This window comes from Gavia stellata, chromosome 4, assembly GCF_030936135.1.
Source record: "Gavia stellata isolate bGavSte3 chromosome 4, bGavSte3.hap2, whole genome shotgun sequence".
Lineage (NCBI taxonomy): Eukaryota > Metazoa > Chordata > Aves > Gaviiformes > Gaviidae > Gavia > Gavia stellata.
Genome location: NC_082597.1, coordinates 53,966,193 through 53,988,588, shown reverse-complemented (window position 1 = coordinate 53,988,588; position 22,396 = coordinate 53,966,193). Strand labels below are relative to the sequence as shown.

General features: G+C 39.0%; 1 protein-coding gene across 1 annotated transcript in view; it reads right to left on the bottom strand.

Annotated features, from left to right (window-relative positions):
• The window catches only part of ANO4 (anoctamin 4), a 138,446-nt gene that overhangs the window by 56,025 nt on the left and 60,025 nt on the right, over nt 1–22,396 (bottom strand). The window contains exons 5-8 of the mRNA XM_059816260.1: nt 17,828–17,928; nt 17,470–17,571; nt 14,588–14,632; nt 9,720–9,851 (exon numbers count right to left, since the gene is read on the bottom strand). Coding sequence (XP_059672243.1) covers nt 9,720–9,851; nt 14,588–14,632; nt 17,470–17,571; nt 17,828–17,928 — 380 coding nt within the window. The remainder of the gene's footprint in view (nt 1–9,719; nt 9,852–14,587; nt 14,633–17,469; nt 17,572–17,827; nt 17,929–22,396) is intronic.

Here is a 22,396-nt window from a genome sequence, read left to right as displayed (position 1 = left end):
ATCTTAAAAAGAAATGAGGACAACTTGTTTAATCAAACACTTCAGTCATTTGCATTCGTTTGTAAACTTAGCAATTGTGTTGTTACAGCTTTTGATCTCATGTGGCCAAGAAGGAACAACCAGATGTGTCTGTGAAGCAGATGTCAACACCTCAGTATAATAACTGCCATGAGAACTCTGCCTATTCCAGAACTAGCTGAAGCAGTCCTAAAACACATGTGAGTGTAAGATCTGCAGAGGTTCTGCCCTGCCCATCGTTGTGCCAGTAAAAGGCATCTGAGGGCAGGAGGGGAAGATGAGAGGGAGAACTCACCATGACGAGAGTAGGCTGAGAACATGTCCTTCAGTGTTTTTCAACATTACTCATGAAGACATGGATGCAGAAAAGATGCTGGAGTTGCCAAAAGGAGTGCCAAAAGGAGTCCTCTGGATGTCCTGGACTATCTCTAACAATGTAATTGTTTTGGGATGGAATTGCGTGTGGTAAAGGTTAAAAATAATTCTCACCTATTTTTGAATTTAAAAATCTTTTGTTTAACTCAAATACTCAGATCATTTCTGTGAAATTGTCTGTAGAGTAGCCCCAGAAAGAGCAGTATCACCATAACCAAGGGGGCAGGGAGCTCTGGCACAGGAAACAAAAATAGGCAGACGTGAGTGGGAGGCATTGAAAAGTTGAGAATAGCTAAAGCAGTTGTAACTATGTGTTACAACATCCCAGTTAAAGGTTGACATAAATTAGGACAATGCCAGGGAGGTTTCAATTTATCTCCAAAATCACAGGAGTTGCTTTTGTCAGGTGAGAATCATGCAGTTCAGTGCACAACTTATTCCTCTCTACCACCACCCTTCTCTCCCACACTTTATGGGTATTTCTTCCTCCAACATTTTTGTGCTCCAGGTTGTCTTCTTTCTGAATGTGAGCAGTAAATCCATATTCAAAGAATAGCCATCAAGGCTATTTCATGGTCTATAGCATCCAATGAGGAATTCGGAGCAGAAAATATTTCTCAGTCTCTGGAGAATCTCACCCTTCAAATTTCAGTTCATAGGGGCCAGAGCTGAAGACGTTTCCAAACTAGGTGTAGATAAACATTCATCAGACATTACTGAGCTATAAACTGTGCAAGGCAGAGGCTTTCTAGAGAGCCTTGTTGCTTTCAGATGGAACAGTTACTCAGCTGTTCTGTTTCTGCTACCCTTATTAGAATTTCAAGATGCACAAGGGCTTGAATATTCATAAGAGCAATACAGATTGTTTTCAGGCTCAGTAAGGGTTCAGGCTTTATTTAGGAGACAGTTCAGTCAAAGGTTTTGATCATTTTGTCACCTCATTTGTAAGATAAAAAATAAGTAAGGATGAATACACTGTTATTTTTATTACCTGCGAAGTTAACGTATAGGTAAGATAATAAAGCCAGTGATTTGTTCCACAACAGTTATAACCATTAGCCTGGTCCTGTAAGGCTTATTTGTGTGAGCTGTTCTTACTCAAAAAGAAAATCCCAATGAAGATAATGAGAGCATGTCTGGCAGGAAAGGTTCCAGAGTTGATCCTTAATTAAAGTCCCTTTTAAAAATGTCATTGTGGTAATATTGCTGTTACATTCATACTGTAAGCGACATGAAGAGTCAGTGAAGGTTAATTGCTTTGAAATTATATTTGTAGCTTTCTTAATTAAACTCCGAACTGGAGATTTCAAAATATCTTTCCAAGGATAACAAAGCACAGCAAAACTAACTGCTGTCTAAAGAAGGCCCTCAAATTAATGTGAATTCAACCAAGAACAAACTGCCAATGAATTCTTGTTCATACATTCTCTTTGGTAATTTTGCAGGTTGTACAAACCCTTTAGGGGTAAATTTAGCTCTTGAATCTCTGTCTAACACCCATTTGAAAAAAAAAAAGGGTTTACTTTTCAATTTATTTTGGAGAAGCAAAAAGCAGGAAAAGGCTATTTTCTGCTGTACTGGTAAGATATACAAGCTGAAACCTGAACACCCATGGTCTGACTACAAATCTACAAAATGAGGATGTGTGCATGCACATATCAATGTGCATCTTTGCCCCACAGGATCCCCAGACGCTGAAACATTTGATGTCTGACACTCACCATACGAAAAGGTATGTTCCAAGCAAATGTCTATTGCTGGAAGCAGTACAAACTAAAACCACAGATGTTGTCTGAAGCAGTAATCACTATATGAAATGTGTATTCTTCAGTACAGGAAAAATGCCCAACCCTCTGAATTCCCAGGTAAATCACTGGTGGTAGCTAGCTGTTGTTGGTTGAGGCAATAGCAGGTTTTACCTCATTTAACATCAGAAAAAGAAAATCATCAGCTCTAGTAGCAGCAACAAGAGGAGCCTGCAGCATTCCAGTGAGACTATTACCACACATCCCTGTAGTTTATTTGTTTGAAAATGCGTATATTATAATCACTTTCTGTTTATTTTCATTTTGCCTGACTTTCAAGGCTGCAGCTGACTTTTTTGTTTATCTGAAAGAAAATGTTTATTAATGGTTATCAGGGATTTTTCACATCATGTGCCTAAAACAGGATTACTTTGGGATGAAGAATGTATTAGTGGTTTTGTCCGTTTCAGATTTGGCACATCAGAGCCTCAAACCTGCTAAAGTAAAATAGAGAGTTGTGAAAGTGCTGAATTTCTCCTCCACCTTCCTCTGCCCTTCCCCCCAAATCACCCTGCCACCCAAATAACTTCTTAATTTAAATTGGTTCGCTGAAGAATATTCATCTGAGATAGAATGAGCTTTATGTATTTTTCAGGGATGCACTGTTTCATTCAGTTTGCCAGGGAATTAAAACTACCAGAATCAGAGAGAATTTCAAAAACCCATTACAGGGTGTTTCCAAGTTTGGTTGCACAAAGATTTATTTAAGAGTAGGAATCTTACAGAACTCTGATTCCTTGTTTATAAAAAGCCATTTGCAAATGTATAGTTATTATGCTGTAGAAGTATATAAACACAAGAATGACCATCCTGGTTCAAAACAAGTAAGTGTCCATGCAGCCTCATGCCTTGTCTCCAGTGGTGGCAGCTCCCTGACCCATCCATGATCTTGCAGTGAAGCAGCTCAGGGGGACATGGGTACAGATCATCTTGGCGGAGACGGGATTTATTAGGGCCAATATGAGCATCAGAGAAAGATTAAAATGTAACTCCACCCCGAGAAACACATACCTTGGAAATCTGACAAAGATACAGGACAAGATCCTCATGTACCACAAGAGGACCTCGTACAAATGAGAATAACTGCATTAACCTCTGGTATGTGAGGCCATTTTTGTTTAATTAATATAGATAGTGTCCTAGTCTTCCTAATTGTGTAAATTTTTAATTTAATTTTCACTGAAGTAATAAATATTTATTTTCAAGTTGTTTATTCAATTATATATTAGATTAATATTTAACCAGAAAGTTTATCACCTTTGGAAGAAAAAGAAGGGGAAAACAGCTCTGGAGATAAAGTTTGAAATCTCTATGCAGCAATTAAAAGCACCTTCCTAGCTAGTATACAGCTATCTAAGAAATTGCAGCTAATTACTACTGTTACTATTCACAGCTGACTAGCAGTTTACTACATAAAATAACTAAGATGTAGTAGAAAAATAACTAATTATCATCATGCCTGATGGAAAACATTTTTCACATATTGTGAACTGTGCATTCTCGTAAGCAATAATTTTCAGAAGAAATACTTCGGCATAAATAAAGCTTTCTCCAAGATGTGGCTGCAGAAGAGAGATGCTACCCAGAAGTCTATCCTGAAAATTATCATTTTGTATTCAACACAATTTCGACAAAATGCTTGCCTCAGCCTGGCAGAGCTTCTTTCCTCCAAAAAGAGATTTCTATTATGTAGGAAATAAGATGAATTTTGGTCTTCTCTTGTACTGACAATTTTGTGATATACCCTGTAAGGTATGCCATAATCCCTTTAAAAGAAAACCTGAAGCCATGCTGCAAAAATTATAGGCACATTTCACAAATGTGATTCTTGCAGTTTTCTTTGCCAGTTTTGGAGGGAGAGCAGATGGTTAGCTGTGCCTCTTAACACAAATTTAGTTTTTTTCTGGAAGCTAGCCTTTCTCCACATCTGGCCTTTTCCATCTGAATGGGAAAGAAAAATGTAAGAAAGAAAATGACCATCAATATGATCTAAAATTGTACATGCTCATTGTACATCGGTATTTCAAAAATATTAATTCATATTGAAAAAAGATCTGATAAGGCCTTGCTGGGTTTGGTCTTAACTATTTTCCTCCCAAAACTGTGCATTGTAAGTACTGTCAGTCATCTGTCATTCCATGCTTTTAAAAGGAGCTATCACAAATGAAGACTGTACTCAGACCATGTTTCAAATATCATCTGTATCAGGCTGGAGACTTGGATGTGAAAACCGTGGCTAGATCAAAAAAGATAAACTGCCTTTTCTTTCCTGAAGCGAAAAACATCTGAGGCTATGAAGAAAGGAAGAAATAAGAAATTCCAGACCCAAATTACAATATTGGAATATTTGTACAAGCATCAAACATGGACAAGCTCATATGAATATTTAAGGAATAATATTTTAGAAAATTAATAGCACATAAAACCAGGAAAGAAGGAAGAATTCTGCAACCTCCAGCTATGATATGTGGGAAAACCTACAGCGAGGACATGGAGATCTTATCTGAAAACTCAGTATATGGAGATTTATACTTCCAAGATGGTTATATTTATGAATGTTTTACTACATAGCCATTAAGAAATTATTCAACGTGTCTTGGATAAACATTGATTTATGACAACACAGAAACCCTAGATATGTTCAGCTGGCAAAAGTACATACCTTGCTCTCCAGAAATACTTGTACAATAGCCAGAAAATCCTTGTTTGTGTAATTAAAAGACTGATTACATATTTTAGGCTCCCGTGGTTATTTCTTAAGGAACAGTTTAATGGACTTCCCAGTCAGCTCTTCTTCTCACTTAGGATTCCAGATTTGCAAGAAAATTTTATCTTTTTTTACTATAAACTTGAAATTAAAAATCTGTACATAAGATCTGATAAAAAGCAGACAGTAGTGACATTTTTCAGCTACCACTTTAACACAGTGCGCAAGGACCAAAAGCCTTGCATTTATTCTCCATTCTCTGAGGACTTCAAGAACTCAATGTGTTATAAACATTTTCCTTCCTCAAAAAATGGCCCCGTGTTGGATGGAAAGTCTTAAACCACACTGAGGTCAGCCAGCTGAGTATCAATGTGGTACTGGGACGCCCGCACCCTGTGCATGTTCTGTCTGAATCAGTCTTGGCACAAGTGTATGATGGAAAGGGATGCAGAGTCACATCTAAAAGCCAAGAATAAGGAAGAGATTGTCACTGTTATTCTAGTCTACAGGATGATGTACTTGAAGACAATTTGAACTCCACAAGTAACTGCCTATGACAATTATGTAACCTCCATTATAATTGCATTCTAATGGCAATATGGTATGGCAAGAGCACTCTAGCACAACCTTAACTACACCAAATATGAAGATGCGTGGACTTTTCTTACCACTGACAAAACACAAGCTAAATTATCGTAACATTATTGTAGATGGCAGTTCTTCATTTCTGCAGCTCAAGAATTTCAGTCACTATTTATCTTCACATTCCTAAAACAGTATTGTGGGTCTCTGGGTTAGAAATTTAAATAAAAGCCCTGACAGGTTTAAAAAAAAATAAAATTATATTCAATTAGCAACTCTTTTATGTGTTAAAAAGTAAGTAAAAGCTTATGTAATGCAACAGTGAACTGAAAACTGAAGCTTTAATCTAATATAGAGACAGGCTTTTATCAACTTGAGAGCGTTTCTGTTACTGTTTTGAGTAGGCAACAATTATCAGTGCTGCCCTTGCGAAGGTTAATACACTTAGCAGTTGGTAGAGGTGAAAGCGAAATAATTTTCTTAGTGATCAAACCCTCATTTGGCACAACTGACTCAAACAAATGAAGGTGCTAGTCACAGTAATTGCTACATCAGTTAATATGTGTTGGGATAAACATAAATAAAAAAATCCATTTCTACTCATACTTTCCCCATGTTTGGGGATAGATGGGCATCTTTACTACCGGCTCATTATCTACAGGTCTTTCAACAGAATGTTTATGTGTATCTTGGAAGAAGCAGGAAATTTCACAAAGTGAGCAGCAATTTGTACAAAGTAAGTGAATGCCAACATAAATACACTTCTTGACTGTTAACTGGTACTAATAAAATAATTCTTTTTAACTCTACATTTCCAATTATTTGCTACTTGCATTCCACAATCAAAGATTAAAAGGCATATATTAAAGATGTTCTTAAAATGCTCTGCTTACCAACATACCCTGAAATTCTTGGAACAATTAAAATGCCTGCAAGCAACTCACTAGACGAATATTGGACAAATCATTATATTTCAAAATTTTAGTGAAACAAAATAAGACAGACACAGACAACAGGCTGGAGCATGATGGGAACACAAGAATCCTGTCAGAGCCAGCACGTTTTGGGAGAAGGAGGGCAGTTCAGCCAGCGTTTTATCAGTCCCCACATAAAAGGAATCAAAGACTACACAGAAAGCAAAATGGAAAATGTCAGGCCTGCTGGGAAGTAGAGCTTCAAAGTCTGCAGTGATGTAAAATAAGTGCCAAACAATAGCAGGAATGTTAATGAAACTAACACAGTATTTAATAAATCCCCCCTGCCGGTTTACTAACACAGATATGAGCAAGGCAGAATAATGAAAAAAATATTCTGGTTCATATATGCCAATTCTCCTTCCAGGCACAAAACCCCCCTTTCTTATATGCTGTAATTTTAACGGAAGTTAATAGTTAATATTACTATTAATAAAAATATCAACCCAGACATCCTGATTTCTTAATTTTTCATTATCAATGGTCTATTCTTAAACTAATTTCCACTTACTTTTCCTTTTGCAGAGCATAATAACTGACCCATCTTTTTACTCAAGTTTCAGAAGACTTTATAGTCTGAACCTGATATCTATTCAGGGCACAGACATCTAGTGGAGATAACCCTGGCTGGTGACTTGTGCTAGGAGCAGAATTCTACTGAAATTTCCCTGGAGATTCGTACCTGTTTCCGTTTTTCTGCTGTATTTGGAAAGACACTACTTATAAAATCACAGAATCATAGAACCACTTAGGTTGGAAAAGACCCTTAAGATCATCGAGTCCAACCATAAACCTAGCACTGCCAAGTTCACTACTAAACCATGTCCCTAAGTGCCACATCAGCTTTTAAATACCTCTAGGGATGGTGACTCAATCACTTGCCATGGCAGCCAGTTCCAGTGCTCGATAACCCTTTCAGTGAAGAAATTTTCTTAATATCCAATCTAAACCTCCCCTGGTGCAACTTGAGGCCGTTTCCTCTCATCCTATCACTTGCTGCTTGGGAAAAGAGACCGACACCCACCTCGCTACAACCTCTTTTCTGGTAGTTGTCAAGAGCGATAAGGTCTCCCCTCAGCTTCCTTTTCTGCAGACTGAACAACCACAGTTCCCTCAGCTGCTACTCATAAGACTTGTTCTCCTGACCTTTCACCAGCTGTGTTGCTGTTCTTTGGACACCTCCAGCACCTCAGTGTCTTTGTTGTAGTGAGGGGTCCAAAACCCAACACAGTATTTGAGGTGTGGTCTCAACAGTGACAAGTACAAAGGGACAATCACTTCCCTAGTCCTGCTGGCCACACTATTTCTGATACAGGCCAGGATGCTCTTGGCCTTCTTGGCCGCCTGGGCACACTGCTGACCCATATTCAGCCGGCTGCCAACCAACACCCCCAGGTCCTTTTCCACCAAGCAGCTATCCAGTCACTCTTCCCCAAGCCTGTAGTGTTGCATGGGGTTGTTGTGACCCAAGTGCAGGACTCGGCACTTGGCCTTGTTGACCTTCATACAATTGGCCTCAGCCCATCGGCCCAGCCTGTCCAGATCCCTCTGACTGAGGGTGCACTCAATCCCCTTGTCCAGATCATTGACAGATATTGAATAAGACCAGCCCCAATACCGAGCCCTGGGGAACACCACTTGTGACTGGCTGCCAACTGGATTTAACTCCATTCACCACAACCCTTTGGGCCTGGCCGTCCAGCCAGTTTTTTATCCAGTGAAGAGTGCACCCATCCAAGTCATGAGCAGCCAGTTTCTCCAGGAGAATGTTGTGGGACACAGTGTCAAAGGCTTTTCTAAAGTCCAGCTAAACAACATCCACAGTCTTTCCCTCATACACTACGTGGGTCACCTTGTCATAGAAGGAGCTCATGTTACTGAAGCAGAACCTGATTTTCATAAACCCATCCTGACTGGGTCTGATTGCTTGGTTGTCCTGTACGTGCCACGTGATGGCACTCAAGATGATCTGCTCCATAACCTTTCCCGGCACCGAGGTCAGACTTCCTCCTTCTGGCCCTTCTTGAAGATGGGTGTCACATTTGCTAACCTGCAGTCAACTGGGAGCTTCCTGGGTAGCCAGGAGTGCTGATAGATGTTTAAAAGTGGCTTGGTGAGCGCCGTTGCCAGCTCCCTCAGTACCCTTGGGTGGATCCCATCCAGCCCCATAGACTTATGTGTGTCTCACTGCTGTAGCAGATCACTAACCATTTCCTCAAGGATTATGGGGGCTTCATTCTGCTCCCCATAATGGCAGAGGGCATTATGGCAGAGGAGGTCTATTTTATTCATTCTTATTGCAGCTAATAAATCCAGTCCCTGAAAAATTGTTCATTCAAAGTGAGGCTTTTAAGAGTATTACAACAACTTGACTTCTCCTTGAATAAAATCACATATTTCAGATTTTTAGACTTTGAGCTGCCTGTAATTCATTCTGTGTCTTCCGTTAGTGCCCTGGCCAATGCTGCCTGTTCTTTGTGATTTTGTTCTCAGTTAGTCAATAATTGTTTCCCCTATCACAAACATTGCAACTGCCCATAAGACACCCTCTTTCTCCAAAATTTGACAGCACTGAAATTCAACATGGGATCTGAAAGTCACGTGGGGCTTTTTCTGTTTTGCATTTTACTTCTAGTAGTCAAATAATTTCTCTAGTGACTTTGGTGCAACACTGGTGCCATTGGTACGCTTGGACAAGAGTCACTGATAGGTCTTAATGCTGGCATTTTGCAAGCATTTTTGCTGCAATATAAAACTAAAAGACAGAGAAATACAAACAAAAAAACATTCTCTGCTTTCTTTAGACTTCTGTTTGTTCTACAGTTGTAACTAGGAGTGAAACGATGTATCAGTTTGTTTTGACCATCTGTGTTAGAAGGACTAATTTTGATTATGCTAAAGACATAGAAATGCTGAAAAAGAAGTTTTAATCACATATTTAAGAGGCAAAGAACAACTGCAATTCTGACCAGAGAGAGAATTAGCCATTTGACTACTCTAGGGATGCAGTTGAAATTCCAGTGAATTAAAAGGAAGTTTTCCATTGATTTCCTTTAGCTTTGAGCTGGACCTTTAGTTATTAGAAATGTAGACAGACTTTATGCTCTTTCAGGACTCTCTATCTCTCCCTTTTTGTGACAAAGAACTTATTTGAACGCACTAGTCTTTAAGACATGAACTAAGAAATTGATTTTTTTCCAGGGTGAATCCAAAAGGAAAAGTTTTCATCTTGTAACTAAGATATAATAAAATACTTACTGATGGATCCTTTGTTGGCTGAATGGAGCAGTATAACAGTCATTCTCCTCCAGATCTGGCAGTGTCTCCTTGTCCAGTTTCATTGGCTTTCTAGGTAACCATCCTCGAAACCTGCTTATTTGTTTCTCGATCCTGTAGCACATGAAAAGTGTGAGCATTTGAGATAGTGTTTTTTCATTACATTACAGAGCACTTACAAAGAACACATGCTGGCAAACTAGGCCATTTAATATTTACAACTAGAAAAGATGCAACGCCTTTTGACTTTTTTGAGGCAGACCAAATTATACATGCTGAACTTGATGATTAATAACCAGCTTTCAGCGGAGAAGCATCTTATTTTGTCTCAACAGAAAAACAATGCTGATGGTACATGCTGCTATAAATCTCATTAAGCCCAGTAAGCTCTTGGCAACTCTCTAAACCTTTATTTCTCAGCCTTTCAGTTGGTTTATATTTCAGGCTTAATTGACACATTAGACTTTGGACATATAAACATTAGAACAGCAGAGACTGTGACAGAGAGCTTTGGCAGCTAAACCCCAGCAAGTTGCATCCCTTTACTGCTCTCCATATGGATTCTTACCTCACAATTGATGCTATAAAAAATGAGCTACTTTGTTAGTTTGGTTCAGTTGTAGTGTCTTGCAATACTACAACCTCCATGAAATCAGAATACTCAGTGCATAGGTTAATAGGTGACTGCTACGCAGATTCTTACATTTAGAAGGTGAAAGCAAACTAAGATCAAGCTGGAGAAAGGGCAAATCTAACTGCAAGTGTGCTCATGCAAAGATGCACACTGAAATGAAGGGAAAGGGAAGAATCAGAGCTGATTGGAGACGAAAATTTAAATCAAATTCAAACCCAAACTAAAATGTTATAATGAAAAACACATTAAAAAGATAAGATATGTCTGGCACAATGAGCCCTACACTTTCAGAAGTTCCTACCACCCTCAAGTCCTAATCAGCAATCCCTGCCTGCAAAAATCATAGACTACAAATTATGGACTATGTACATACTTCAGTCAGTGGATGAATCTTCCCAGGACTGGAGCTAAAGGGCATGAATTGACATCCTTTGAACTTTAAGTCCAGTTCTGTATGAAGCTCAAGGACTGAAAATGTAGTTGTTTCTTTTCTTTTGACAGAAGGCAGCGCTAAAGTTATTGCTCTGCACAGTCACTTTGAGGGAGGGAGGGCAATCCATACCCAAGCAGCTCAGTGTGTGGGAAAGTGACATGAAATTATTACATACTTTCATTTGAAATACATATAATATTTCCTGGAATATTCAGCCTTCTCCCATCAGGTATTTTTATCTTGGATAAGAAAGCTAATGCTAATTTTTAAACATGGGCACATTTAAAAATTGTAAACAAATTAACTCTACTTGTTTTGGTACCATTTGTGTATTCCCATTCTGGGAATAGCATGAGTGGGGGGCAAATTTACCATCAGGACTGTTTGGAGGAACTGGAATGTGTATGTGAACAAAATATAAGACTTATACTAAATTAATCATAAACTCTTCATGGGCAGGGTTTGCACTGGCCCAGCAGTTCAGAGTGCAGGAGGAGGTAGTTTGTAAATGTCTGTGCCCGAGTGCAGGCAAGATGTCAGATCCCAGCGCTGCAAAGGGCTTGACCAACTGTAACTCTCCAGTTGCAGCATCCAGCCTGACAGCCTTGAGCTAGTCTGTGCAGACACTGATAGGAATGACAAGTGAAAAGAAAGTTCTCTCCAGGGGGATTCCCTCTCTCTTGGCCTCCAGTTTTTCCTCTGTAAAGGCCACAAGCTCTGCATTACTGTATATTCGGCAGGCTTAGTGACTCTGGGTATGGAAAAGGGAAGAAGAATCAGGCAGGTTTTCCAAATATCCCATCCCATGCTTATTTGTTGACTAAAATAATTTGAATTCCCTAAGCTATTAACACCCTTGCTAATCTGCAATCCTTTCCCACTCATCCTGCAAGTCAATGTGCAGATTTGAGATGTGTGTGCTGGTGTGCTGTGGTTTTATCACAACATGCATGCCCAGCACACACAGAGTGCTTTGCCCACTTAAGAGCGATACGTTATTCATGTTGGCTTCTCACTGAGTGTACCCAGCATTTGGTTTGCGATTCCCAAGGCTCAGATTGCTTGGCATGCTCAGTGAGCCTGCTCCTTCCCTGCCTGCAAACAGGCCCGAAAAGGTTGCAAAGCCTTTCTGCAAGTCTCATAACATACAGTACAGCAAAGCCATCCCTAGGGAAAAAAACCCTAGTTATGTCCTTGGAAAAGAAAAATGACCAAACTCTTAAATTGCCTCCAGGCCACTCCAACAGTGCCATCAGCCAGCAGTGCAGGCTTTATACTCTACAGAAGCATCTCTCAAAAAAACCCCCCGAAAGAGTGGTGTTGGTGCTAACAAACAAGAACACACAGTATTAAAAATCTACCCAGTTTTATAATTTCTTCAAGGCTAACCCATGCCTCACTTTCCCTTATGGAGAAGCTTATATACTCAGCTGAATAGGGAAACAGTGTTTGGAAAGCAGAGCAAATAGAGTGCATGGAGTGATGAGGCACTGTAGAGTTAGCCACAATGAAAGAGGAGAGTTGAAGATCTGATGATAATATCCTTCTTAAATTCCTTCTTTAAAAACACTTTTTAGCCTCACATGGCAAAAATTCATTGTCTTAATTCACACAGTGTCTCAAAGAGAGAGTCTTTTCCCCTTCAATCATGCCCCTGCTCTCCAGGTCTAGTCTTTATGCGGTATCCTCTTTTTGAAGATACATATTGTGCTTAACTCATACAAAGGGTTTCTCAAATAATTTCAAAGAAACTGGTTTCTCACTAGGAAGTGGGGTAGGGAGAGGATAATTTTTTCAAAGGGAAGAGGAAGTTAGGAAAAAAATTGTTTTGAATCGACTGGTTTTTATCTCTGGCTCAGCTTTGATAGAGCTTAACACATATTGTAGTGCTAGATATTGTATTAGTTTGGTTTTTAACCACAATGCAGGTAGAGTTCTAGGTACTGTATAGGTACCTGATACTCCTTCTTTTCTCTAGAATATATGAGGGGAGTTTTGTTATTTGAAATTTTGGGATCACTAGAATTTTTCAGAGAGGGAATTTGAGTCAGATTGACAAGTTGCAAGTTACTTGCTATGGGTTTTACCTTGTAAAAGTCCTCTTTAAAACAAATTTTGCCTGAATGTCAATATAATGTTTGGCTTAGCTCCGAAAAATGGACCAAGGCTTCAGTTACTTGGAATCTTCACTGAGCTAGGAGTAGAGGAAATAGATACTTTCATTGAGGCTGTATATCTGAGTCTCACATAAATGAAAAGAAAGCTGAATATGTTTTCTTTTTTTCCAGTGGGACTATTGAGTTATAGCTTTTCCAACTCAAGCAGCTATTTATAGACCTGAACATAAAAATTGAATTTAGCCAAGTGTTGTCATCACTCAGGAACTGAAATATCATAAAAAGATCATACCTCTTCCCATATTGACTTCAAATTGCATCCTGACTCATAAAAAAATGAATGTAAAGCAAAATTTCATACACCACACATAAATGTTAGCATATTCATCCACTCCTTCCTTTTAATCTATTGCTTTAGCCAAAGCAGCCATGTCTTAATTAAAATCAAGACAAATTCCAAATTCCAAAGCTTAACAGGTGCTACAGTATTTATTGTAAGGTGGGGATGGAAAGTGGGGAGCATCAACAAGCTTTAGAAGAATTGTGTGTGTCTGTTAGCCTGTGCCAACTAGGTAAAATGTCTGAACTCCACAAAGAGACCATTTGGTCCTTACCAATATAAAGAAGCAAATACTGTAACATAAGATCAATGCTGATACTCTCAATTCACCAGCACAGTGTGATGAAATTTAAAATACAAAATGCTTTTTAATATGCTTATACAGCAGAGTGATAATATGTGGTTTATTTTCCCATGGATGTTCATCTACCGACATTAGCTGCAGAGTGATACAGTTATTTACTCCAAAATGCAGATTTTTCAAAGCTAATTGTGTCTCAGAGGTTCATGGGAATTTTTCACTGACCTCAGAATGGGACAGTAAATCAAATGCTAGACCCTTTTGAAAACTCCATCAACAACACTGTGGCATTAAATGCCAACATATGATCTGGTCTTTGCCAAGCCTGTATATTTTTTAGGCTTTTTGGAGACATTTTAATTTAATTGTCCAAGGTATCAAAAAGAATATTCAAACTGCAGCATTGAAAGATTTTCATTGCATTAAGTCAGGCATATAACAAGCATACAACATAGCCTTAAAGATATTCAATAATCGAGTGAAAGCACTTCAAAGATTCTTGAAAAAATACTCATCTCTCAAGCTCAATAACGTTACACCAGAGAGGAACTTGGTTCATTGCCTTCCTATCTACCAACAAAGTACTAAGCAACCCCACAGAGGAAGCAATAAAGAAATAATGCCATTGATGTAACAAGTAAGCAAGGTGCATGGAAATGAAAAAAAAAAAAGCAGTAACTGTAGTATTTTAACCCCAAGAAACTCCCTAATGAGCTACATGAAATGAGATACAGTCTTCACACTAAGACACTTATTCTTCTTTAAAAGACTCCATCAACTGAAAACTATTTCTTATTCCTAAAAAAGGCAACACTGATAAAACGAATTGCCTCTTTCACATGGCAGATGCCTTAAAAGTGTAACTTCTGTATTTGTTTCTGCAGATGTCCTACTGTGTAATCACTCCCTCTACCCTCCTTACAAACACAGCTAATAAACTTTTTCTTCCAGCTTGACCTTAACCATTATTTTTGTTATTGGGTCCAAATGAACATAAACTGGACTGGCATAAGAATTGTACTCACCTATTCATGAACTTGTATCGGCGGTGCAGGTAATAGATTTTTCTCCTGGAAGAACAGCAAAAATGAAGCCAGTCGAGAAGAAAACCCATCGTCAGTTACAGTATGAACTAGCAAGGAAGGAAAGGAGATTGAAGACAGAAGCCTGTAAGAGGTGGAGGAAGAGACTAAAAGAGAGATTAACAGAACTGTCACAGGAAGCCACACAGACTCTGGTGGCATTTGAATTGCAAGGTCATCATTTTGCCAGTCTTCTCTTTTTCTGCCACTTGTCATGTGTGAAAGATGGGGACCCAAAGATGTTTCTATTTCAAAGAAGTCCGTAAACTGTTGCAAATATGGATAAATTATCTCACATCCACTAGTGAATTATTAAAACTGCATTTAGTGAAACACAAAGGGAATCACTTAGAAAAGCCAGGAAAGTGGTACCTGATACTGCAATATGCCATAACACATGCAGTACCAACCACGACCAGAGATTGCTGTTGGGGTAACATCCCTTGAAACAGAATATAGACTACACAGGCAAATGAGCATATGCTCTGCATGCCCCCCGAGTATGCAGCCACTCCCTCTGCCCCTCGTACAGGCACAGCTGATTTCTGTTGTCAGTGCAATAAGCTGTATGGGAGTGCATGTGGGGAACCAGTGAGCAGACAAGGGTGCATGAGCAGACACATGCTGACCACACTCTTGGCCTGCTTCCTGACCAGCCCTGTAGGGTTTACATTGCCTGGGGGGGGGCAGGCAGAGTGCTTGCCTAACCATCCTGTGTAGATCCAGAACAGGGAGTCCACCTCCTGTCCCACTCCGCTGCTGGCAGCTCTTCATCTCCGCATATAAGCCTATTACACCACAGCTGTCAGGATTTTACCCACCGTTTTCACCAGAAAGATCACATCTTCATGAGAGTTAAGAAAATCTGAGGACTTCTAGGTGTAGGTCTGGGGCTGATACTCCTCACTGGAAGATTTGGGTGCCTGCCTGAACTCCATTTTCCTCCTCCAGAGGCTGACTTTGTCATCCGCTGGAGGTCATTGTTAATTCAAGGTGGATTCTGTATATTCTGAGATGTTCCATGGTGTAACGCTGAACTGTACCACTTCTGGAAAATGAAGGGCTTACACCACACTTTTCATTCTGAATATTCGCATATATTAAATGTACTGTAGGAATGCTGTTAGTGCCTTGGAAGCAAGCATGGTTGGGAGTTTTCTAAAATAAGACAGCACCGATGCTTTATAAACTATAGAAAATAAACTGGTTAGAACTCCAGGTTAATTTTCAGAACTTAGAATTTAAATAATACATAATGTTCTGACATTGTTTTTGTTATCAGTGTCCATATTGTGCTGGTGAAGTGAAATTTTCAAAACAATTTCATGTTGGCCAGCCTCCTTTGGCCAAATCCTCCACAAGATAGTGTTATTTATCTTGCTCTACTCAGCAGGAGCAGAGAAGGGTCAAAGCTAAGTGTTTCTGAGAATGCCATCCACTTCTTGATTTTGCTTCAAAAATTCAGAGCTATCCGCTGTTTTGGCACCCCTGCTTTGAAACAGCAAGGATTTTATTCACTGATGTGTGGACCTTGGACAATTCTAACCTAAAATATCGGGAGCTGTAAGCAATCAGCAGCCCTTAAAACAAGGGGTCAGACAAGGGCACATGGAAACAGGCAGTCTAGACTAGTGGACATTTTGTAGAATGCTGGTCCTTGTTTTTTAAATGGTGAACAGTACTGCTGTTCTTAAAATAAAATCTAAGAGCCTGCCCAGCAGACATTAGTAAATCATTATGATTTTCTCTTAACAATACTGTAATAATTCTCCCTCTGTGTATGTGGAAAGAATGAAGCTGTGGTCCTGAAGCAGGTCGAGAAACCTTTAGTATTTTCGATGCTTTCTATACAATCTGTATGGCATCTACTTTGCTATCTGCTAAGAGATAGATTTCAAAAAAGGGACTTCAGATCAGGCAAGAACAAGTTGCTCACAGTGACTAAAATCAGAGTTCCTGGTATATTTCTTGATTATGACACCTTATCCTCCTACTGGGGCAGTTCATCTCAAGGAATGCCACAGAAGTCAAAGCAGGTATGCTTTTGGCCCAGCCCATTGTTTCTATGGCTAAAACACTTTTTAAAAAGAATGACTAACTTGCAATGACTTGTGATAGCTTTTATATTTTTCTCTTTATCACTAAAAGCACAAGAAAGAACAGTTGAAGATTTGCTGTGAAAATGAAAACCAAAGTACATACAGAATAAGCCTGCAATTTTGTCTTTAATTCATATCCATTTTTCCTAGCAAGTTCTGTACTGCTACAGCTTGTCTCCTATCAGAGACATTGTTCATCCTTAAGTAAGAATAAAACAAGAATAGAAATCCTACAAAGGACACCAACTCACTAGTTGCATATTCTGGGTCTGATCCTTTTCTTGCTCAGGAGTAATTCCATTAAAATCAATGGAGTTATGCGTCTATAAACCCTGCTAATTGAAAGAAGAATCAAGATCTTTCAGTTCATTGGTTTTGGTCAGTTCTATTGGAAGTCTTTATGCTATTTTAACAGTTCTGATAACCAACGGTGTAAAATCAATATTTTACATAGAAAATTTCATAGCCCAACATGCAAATAATATAAAACAAATTATAGAAATTATATGAATGACAATGTAGAATGAATTTGGTTATCAATAGCATCTAAGTTCTTTATTTTCTCCACAGAAAAAAAACATTTATAATCTGAATTGTTCTCCTATTGAATAGGATACTTATTTATAATCTGTATTTCCATAATTACACACTATATAAGCAATTTACAGGTGCTGAACATACCAGATACGTCCAACAGACATGCACCTTCTGTGCTGCCTTACATACCTGGATCTTCTTGACCTCCCATTGATTTCAATGAAATGTCCATTTAAAAAACAGCAGCGCACAAGTATGCAGGGGGCTCCAGCACTGAAGGGGTTAAAGGGCCTAAGGATAGAATACCCCATGAAAACAGCTGCACTGCTACAGCCCACCTTAATTTCAAACCAGTATTGTACTGAAATTGCAGGCATTAACAAGAAACAGCAATGAATATGGTATCTAAGGTACTCCATTTATATTTTCTAAAGATGTGTGTTATCTTACAGAAGAGCTTTTCCCAGTGCATTTTGGTGCTATTATTACATTGGCTTTACAGTATAGTCTGACTTTGGACGTTGAGACAAAATACAGCTACACCTACCTGAAAGGCATTCTTACATTCATTAGTTCAGCATATTTGCCCAGGACCTCCCAAGGGGCATGCAACTTCACAAAGATGATGTCGCTGTTTGTTAGAGATGACTGCAAAAGAAAAGCAAAACAGCCACCAGGGCTTACTTTTTCAAGTAAAAAGGAAGAAACTGTCGTCAGTGGTCAATATCTATTTTTCTGGTCTTGTGCCACCCCTTGCTCTTCCTGATTCTTCCTCAAGCACATTGTGCTGGTTTTGGCTGGGATGGGGTTAACTTTCTTCATAGCAGCTAGTATGGGGCTGTGTTTTGGATTGTATGGGGCTGTGTTTTGGATTTGGGCTGGAAACAATGTTGATAAAGCAGGAATGTTTTAGTTACTGCTGAGCAGGGCTCACACAGCACCAAGGCCTTTTCTGCTCCTCACCCCACCCCACCAGCGAGTGGGCTGGGGGTGGACGGGAAGTTGGGAGGGAACACAGCCGGGACAGCTGACCCCAACTGACCAAAGGGATATTCCATACCATATGACATCATGCTCAGTATATAAAGCCGGGGGAGGAAGAAGGAAGGTGGGGACATTCGGAGTAATGGCGTTTGTCTTCCCGAGCAACCGCTACGCGTGATAGAGCCCTGCTTCCCTGCAGATAGCTGAACACCTGCCTGCCGACGGGAAGTGGTGAATTAATTCCTTCTTTCGCTTTGCTTCTCCGCGCAGTGTTCTTTTGCTCTACCTATTAAACTGTTTTTATCTCAGCCCACGAGTTTTCTCACTTTTACTCTTCTGGTTCTCTCCCCCACCCCACCTGGGGGGAGTGAGTGAGCGGCTGTGTGGTGCTTAGTTGCCAGCTGGGCTTAAACCACGACACACATGTAGTTCTACCAGTATTTTGTCAACTTATTTTCCTTCTGGTTTCCTGAAAGCCATGCTATGGCTCCCTTCTGGCCTGCGCATGCATTTCCTTCACATGGAAAGGAGGACATGGAGGGGAAGCTGATGTGCAGTTGTGGGTTACCCAAGTGTGGGGTGGGAATAAGGTTGGTGGGTAAATCTGGGTCTAGAAGCTTGATCCTGAAATTCAGCTAAAAGCAAAATGGCAAGTCAGGATCTGATTCTGCCAGTTTACCTGGTTTTCAGCACTAACACAGAAATGCAGATGTGTGGAGACACATTTGGCAATCACGAAAAGTTTGTATGACAGTGTGGTCTCATCGTTGTTGACCCACATGAACAAATAATGAAGTCCCAGCTACAGAGCCATGGTCTCCACCTTCCTTTCCTCCAGTTTCACTTTTGGCCACGTGAATTCTGAATGTTAGAACTGAAGCCAGCGGGAAAAAGGAAATCTGATGCTGCCCACAGCATAGTATTGTACAGATTTGTTGCCCAGCAAGGTCAAGGGCCACGACTATGCCAGCAAAATCTCTTTGCAGTGTTCCAATCTTCTTTTCTATGGGTTGTATGTTGTGTGGAGAGAGCTTTACATAGGATATTCACACCAGAACAGCTGTTACCTAACAGAAGGCTGTCTGGCGAAGAACAGAGAATATACAGTAAAAAGGAGAAGGAGAGAATTTTAGCTGTTTGCACTCAGGAGGAGAAATAGAAATAGAATAGAATAGAAAGCTACAGCAGGGCCATCTGAAGTCAACATGAGAACACAGACAGCCACACATTAATACTGGAAGATGAATTATTCAAATTCTAATGGAAATCAATGGAATTCTCATAAAATTGCATACAATACAGCTTTAAACAACTAAATGGATCACATTAACAGGGACAACTACTACAGGTAGGGTTTGAGGAATACCTAGAAAATGGGTAAAGGTGTACAGGTTCTGAGAAAAGGAAATTGAGACTGAGAAAACCAGGCAAGAAAATTGATAGTTGGCTTTAAGGATTAATTCCTAGTTTTTTAGACATTGTACTATATTCAATGTTTCTCACATTAATTATTGGTTAATACAACTTAATGGGAGTTCTTAAATTACGTATTGTTTATCTGAAAGCTACAGTGACTATATGGGTGGGAGGCTGACATCTGTACTTCTGATATCTATTTGATTCTTCCCTCCACTATCCTGGGAGATGCTGAAATTATTGAAACTGCTATAGCATGTTCATGTCCTTAGAGTAGCTAGAACATTATTACTAGTTTATGAAGTGATAGGAATGAAAGCGCCCATGGTTAAGATACCTATAGATTATTTTCTTTAGCACAGGAAAAAAAAAAAGAAAAAAAACCCCAACACAGTCACTGCAGGGTTAACATTTTTTTAAACAAATAGAACATTGGAATCCTCAAAAATGGACACAGAGAAACATTAGCACCCAAAGTACTACTGGGCTGCATGAAAAAATGGATTTAGTGCATAATGGAACAAGTGACTTTCAGGTATTAAAAACTTCATAAAAAAACCTTGCTGTTCTTTTGCTGATGTCTTTCTGAAAAATATTTCAACATCAAATGATACAACAGCAGCAAAATGCCCCCAAGAGACTTGCTTCAGAGACAATGAATTTCATTATACTCCTTCCATTGACTTTTATCGATTCTAAATCAGGCCTCTAATGATGTTTTTCTTTATAGGTACATTTCACAAATTATCTTTTATTTTTTCATGAGACTTTAGCAAGTAGATACCACAAAACCAAGACTAAGTACTGCTACTCAAAAAATTTCTTGCAAACTACTCTCTCAAAGATGAGATTAGGTCAGCAGTGGACTGACAATTTTGACATAAAGAGCTCGGACTGAAAAAACCCACACCCAAACTCAAAAGAACCATCTAATAAGCCCAATACACAGAAGGAAACTATGGTCCTGACACACCAATAAAATTTGAGAAATTGAGGAAATTTATAAAAAACAATCTGTAAATTTAGTGATGGCTGTTAAACAGGAAGCTTATAGGCATTTTCCAGCACATTGTAGTTTAAGCCATACTAAATACAGCAACCACAGTAACATGACTTGTGGAGATGCTGTTGAACAAGTGAAGACTATCTTTATCTAAATTTAATTCCTTATGTGTTACATGTTTTCACACAGAAACACAAAAAACTTCCATATAGTTATCACAAATATAAATACAGGTGTTTAAAGAATATTTTTTACTCAATATCTTGTAACGTTATTTTATCAGCTTTGTCAAAAGAAGATCTAACTAAAATACATTTGGGAGGTTCAGCTATTTTCAGAAGAAAAAGATAATAATGCTAAATTATTAATATCGAAATCCATTTCTCTTGGGTTTGCTCATGTTAAGTGTTCATAAAGGAAAGCACTAAGAAAGCAGGAAAAAAACAAGATTGGAAAGAGAAGAACAAATCCAGATGGAGGAGTAACAGAATGAAATGTCACATTCTCTTAATCGAAGGAGAAAATAGCTATTCAAATTACCTGGAAAAAAAAAAATCAAGAGCACCATCTTAGTTACAAAAATACCTTAGTGAATGGAATCTGCTAAACTCTGTTAGATTAGTATTTAGACACAGTATCCTTCAACTTCCAAATGTTTCATTGAGAGGAGAGGAGCATTCTTTTGTAATTGACTTTTGAGGCTTGGCTCATTAAATAGTTTGGAGAAGTAAACTCAATTTCACATTAGGGGAACATGCAAACAAAAATCAATGTAACATTGCTCCCCTTGGAAATTTAAATAAGATGACTATTGACATGAGCAATCTGCTAGAAAGTGATGTCTAGATGATGAAGAAAGAAAAACAGAAGAATCAAGGGGACAGACAATAGGATAAAACACTTTGCAAAGACAAAAGTGGAATAAGTGTTTGGAATTGACCTGTGGCACCAGTGCCTACAGAGTTATCGCCATATGATAATTGCCAGGCCACCAAAGTTCAAATAAATTGGTTGTTCCAAACTGATTTCTTGAGGAGGAATATCCATAGCAAACCAGATTTTCTTCTGGTCAGGAATAACATTCTTGCTGTTCTTCAGAGCAGTGCAAACCCAATGTGACAAGAGACTTATCAGAATCAGAGAATCGTAGGCTAATTTAGGTTGGAAGGGACCTCCAGGGGTCATCTGGGCTAATTATCTAGCTATAGCAGGGCCAGCTTAGATCAGGTTGCTCAGGGGCTTGTCCCATTGAGTCCTGAATATCTCCAAAGGCAGAGATTTCACAGCCTCTGGGCAACTCACTTACTGAAACTTCCTATGGAAGAACCGTACTCTTCTCCAGAGAAATGTTGACTGAAAACCACAAGTTTCTAGACATGAAAATTCAAAATGTTCAGTATAAAGACAACATTCTTTATAAAACAACTTGTTTCTTACAAGAACTTTTTTTTTTAATTATTATTCTGATTGAGAAACTCTAGCAAGGTATATTTAGTTTAATTGAATCCTGATCTTCAAAACAGGTTTGTATGGTAGAATTCAGATCATCAGAGATAGTTACAGATAGTCAATATACAATGAGTTTCAGTCTTCAGTGACATTAATCTACTATTTTTCACAAGCTGTAATTTTTCGCTCATTCTTCTTTCTACTCCCCAACCCCCTTTTCCAGCTGGAAATCATATTCCTTAATTCCTGAAAATATTAGATCAG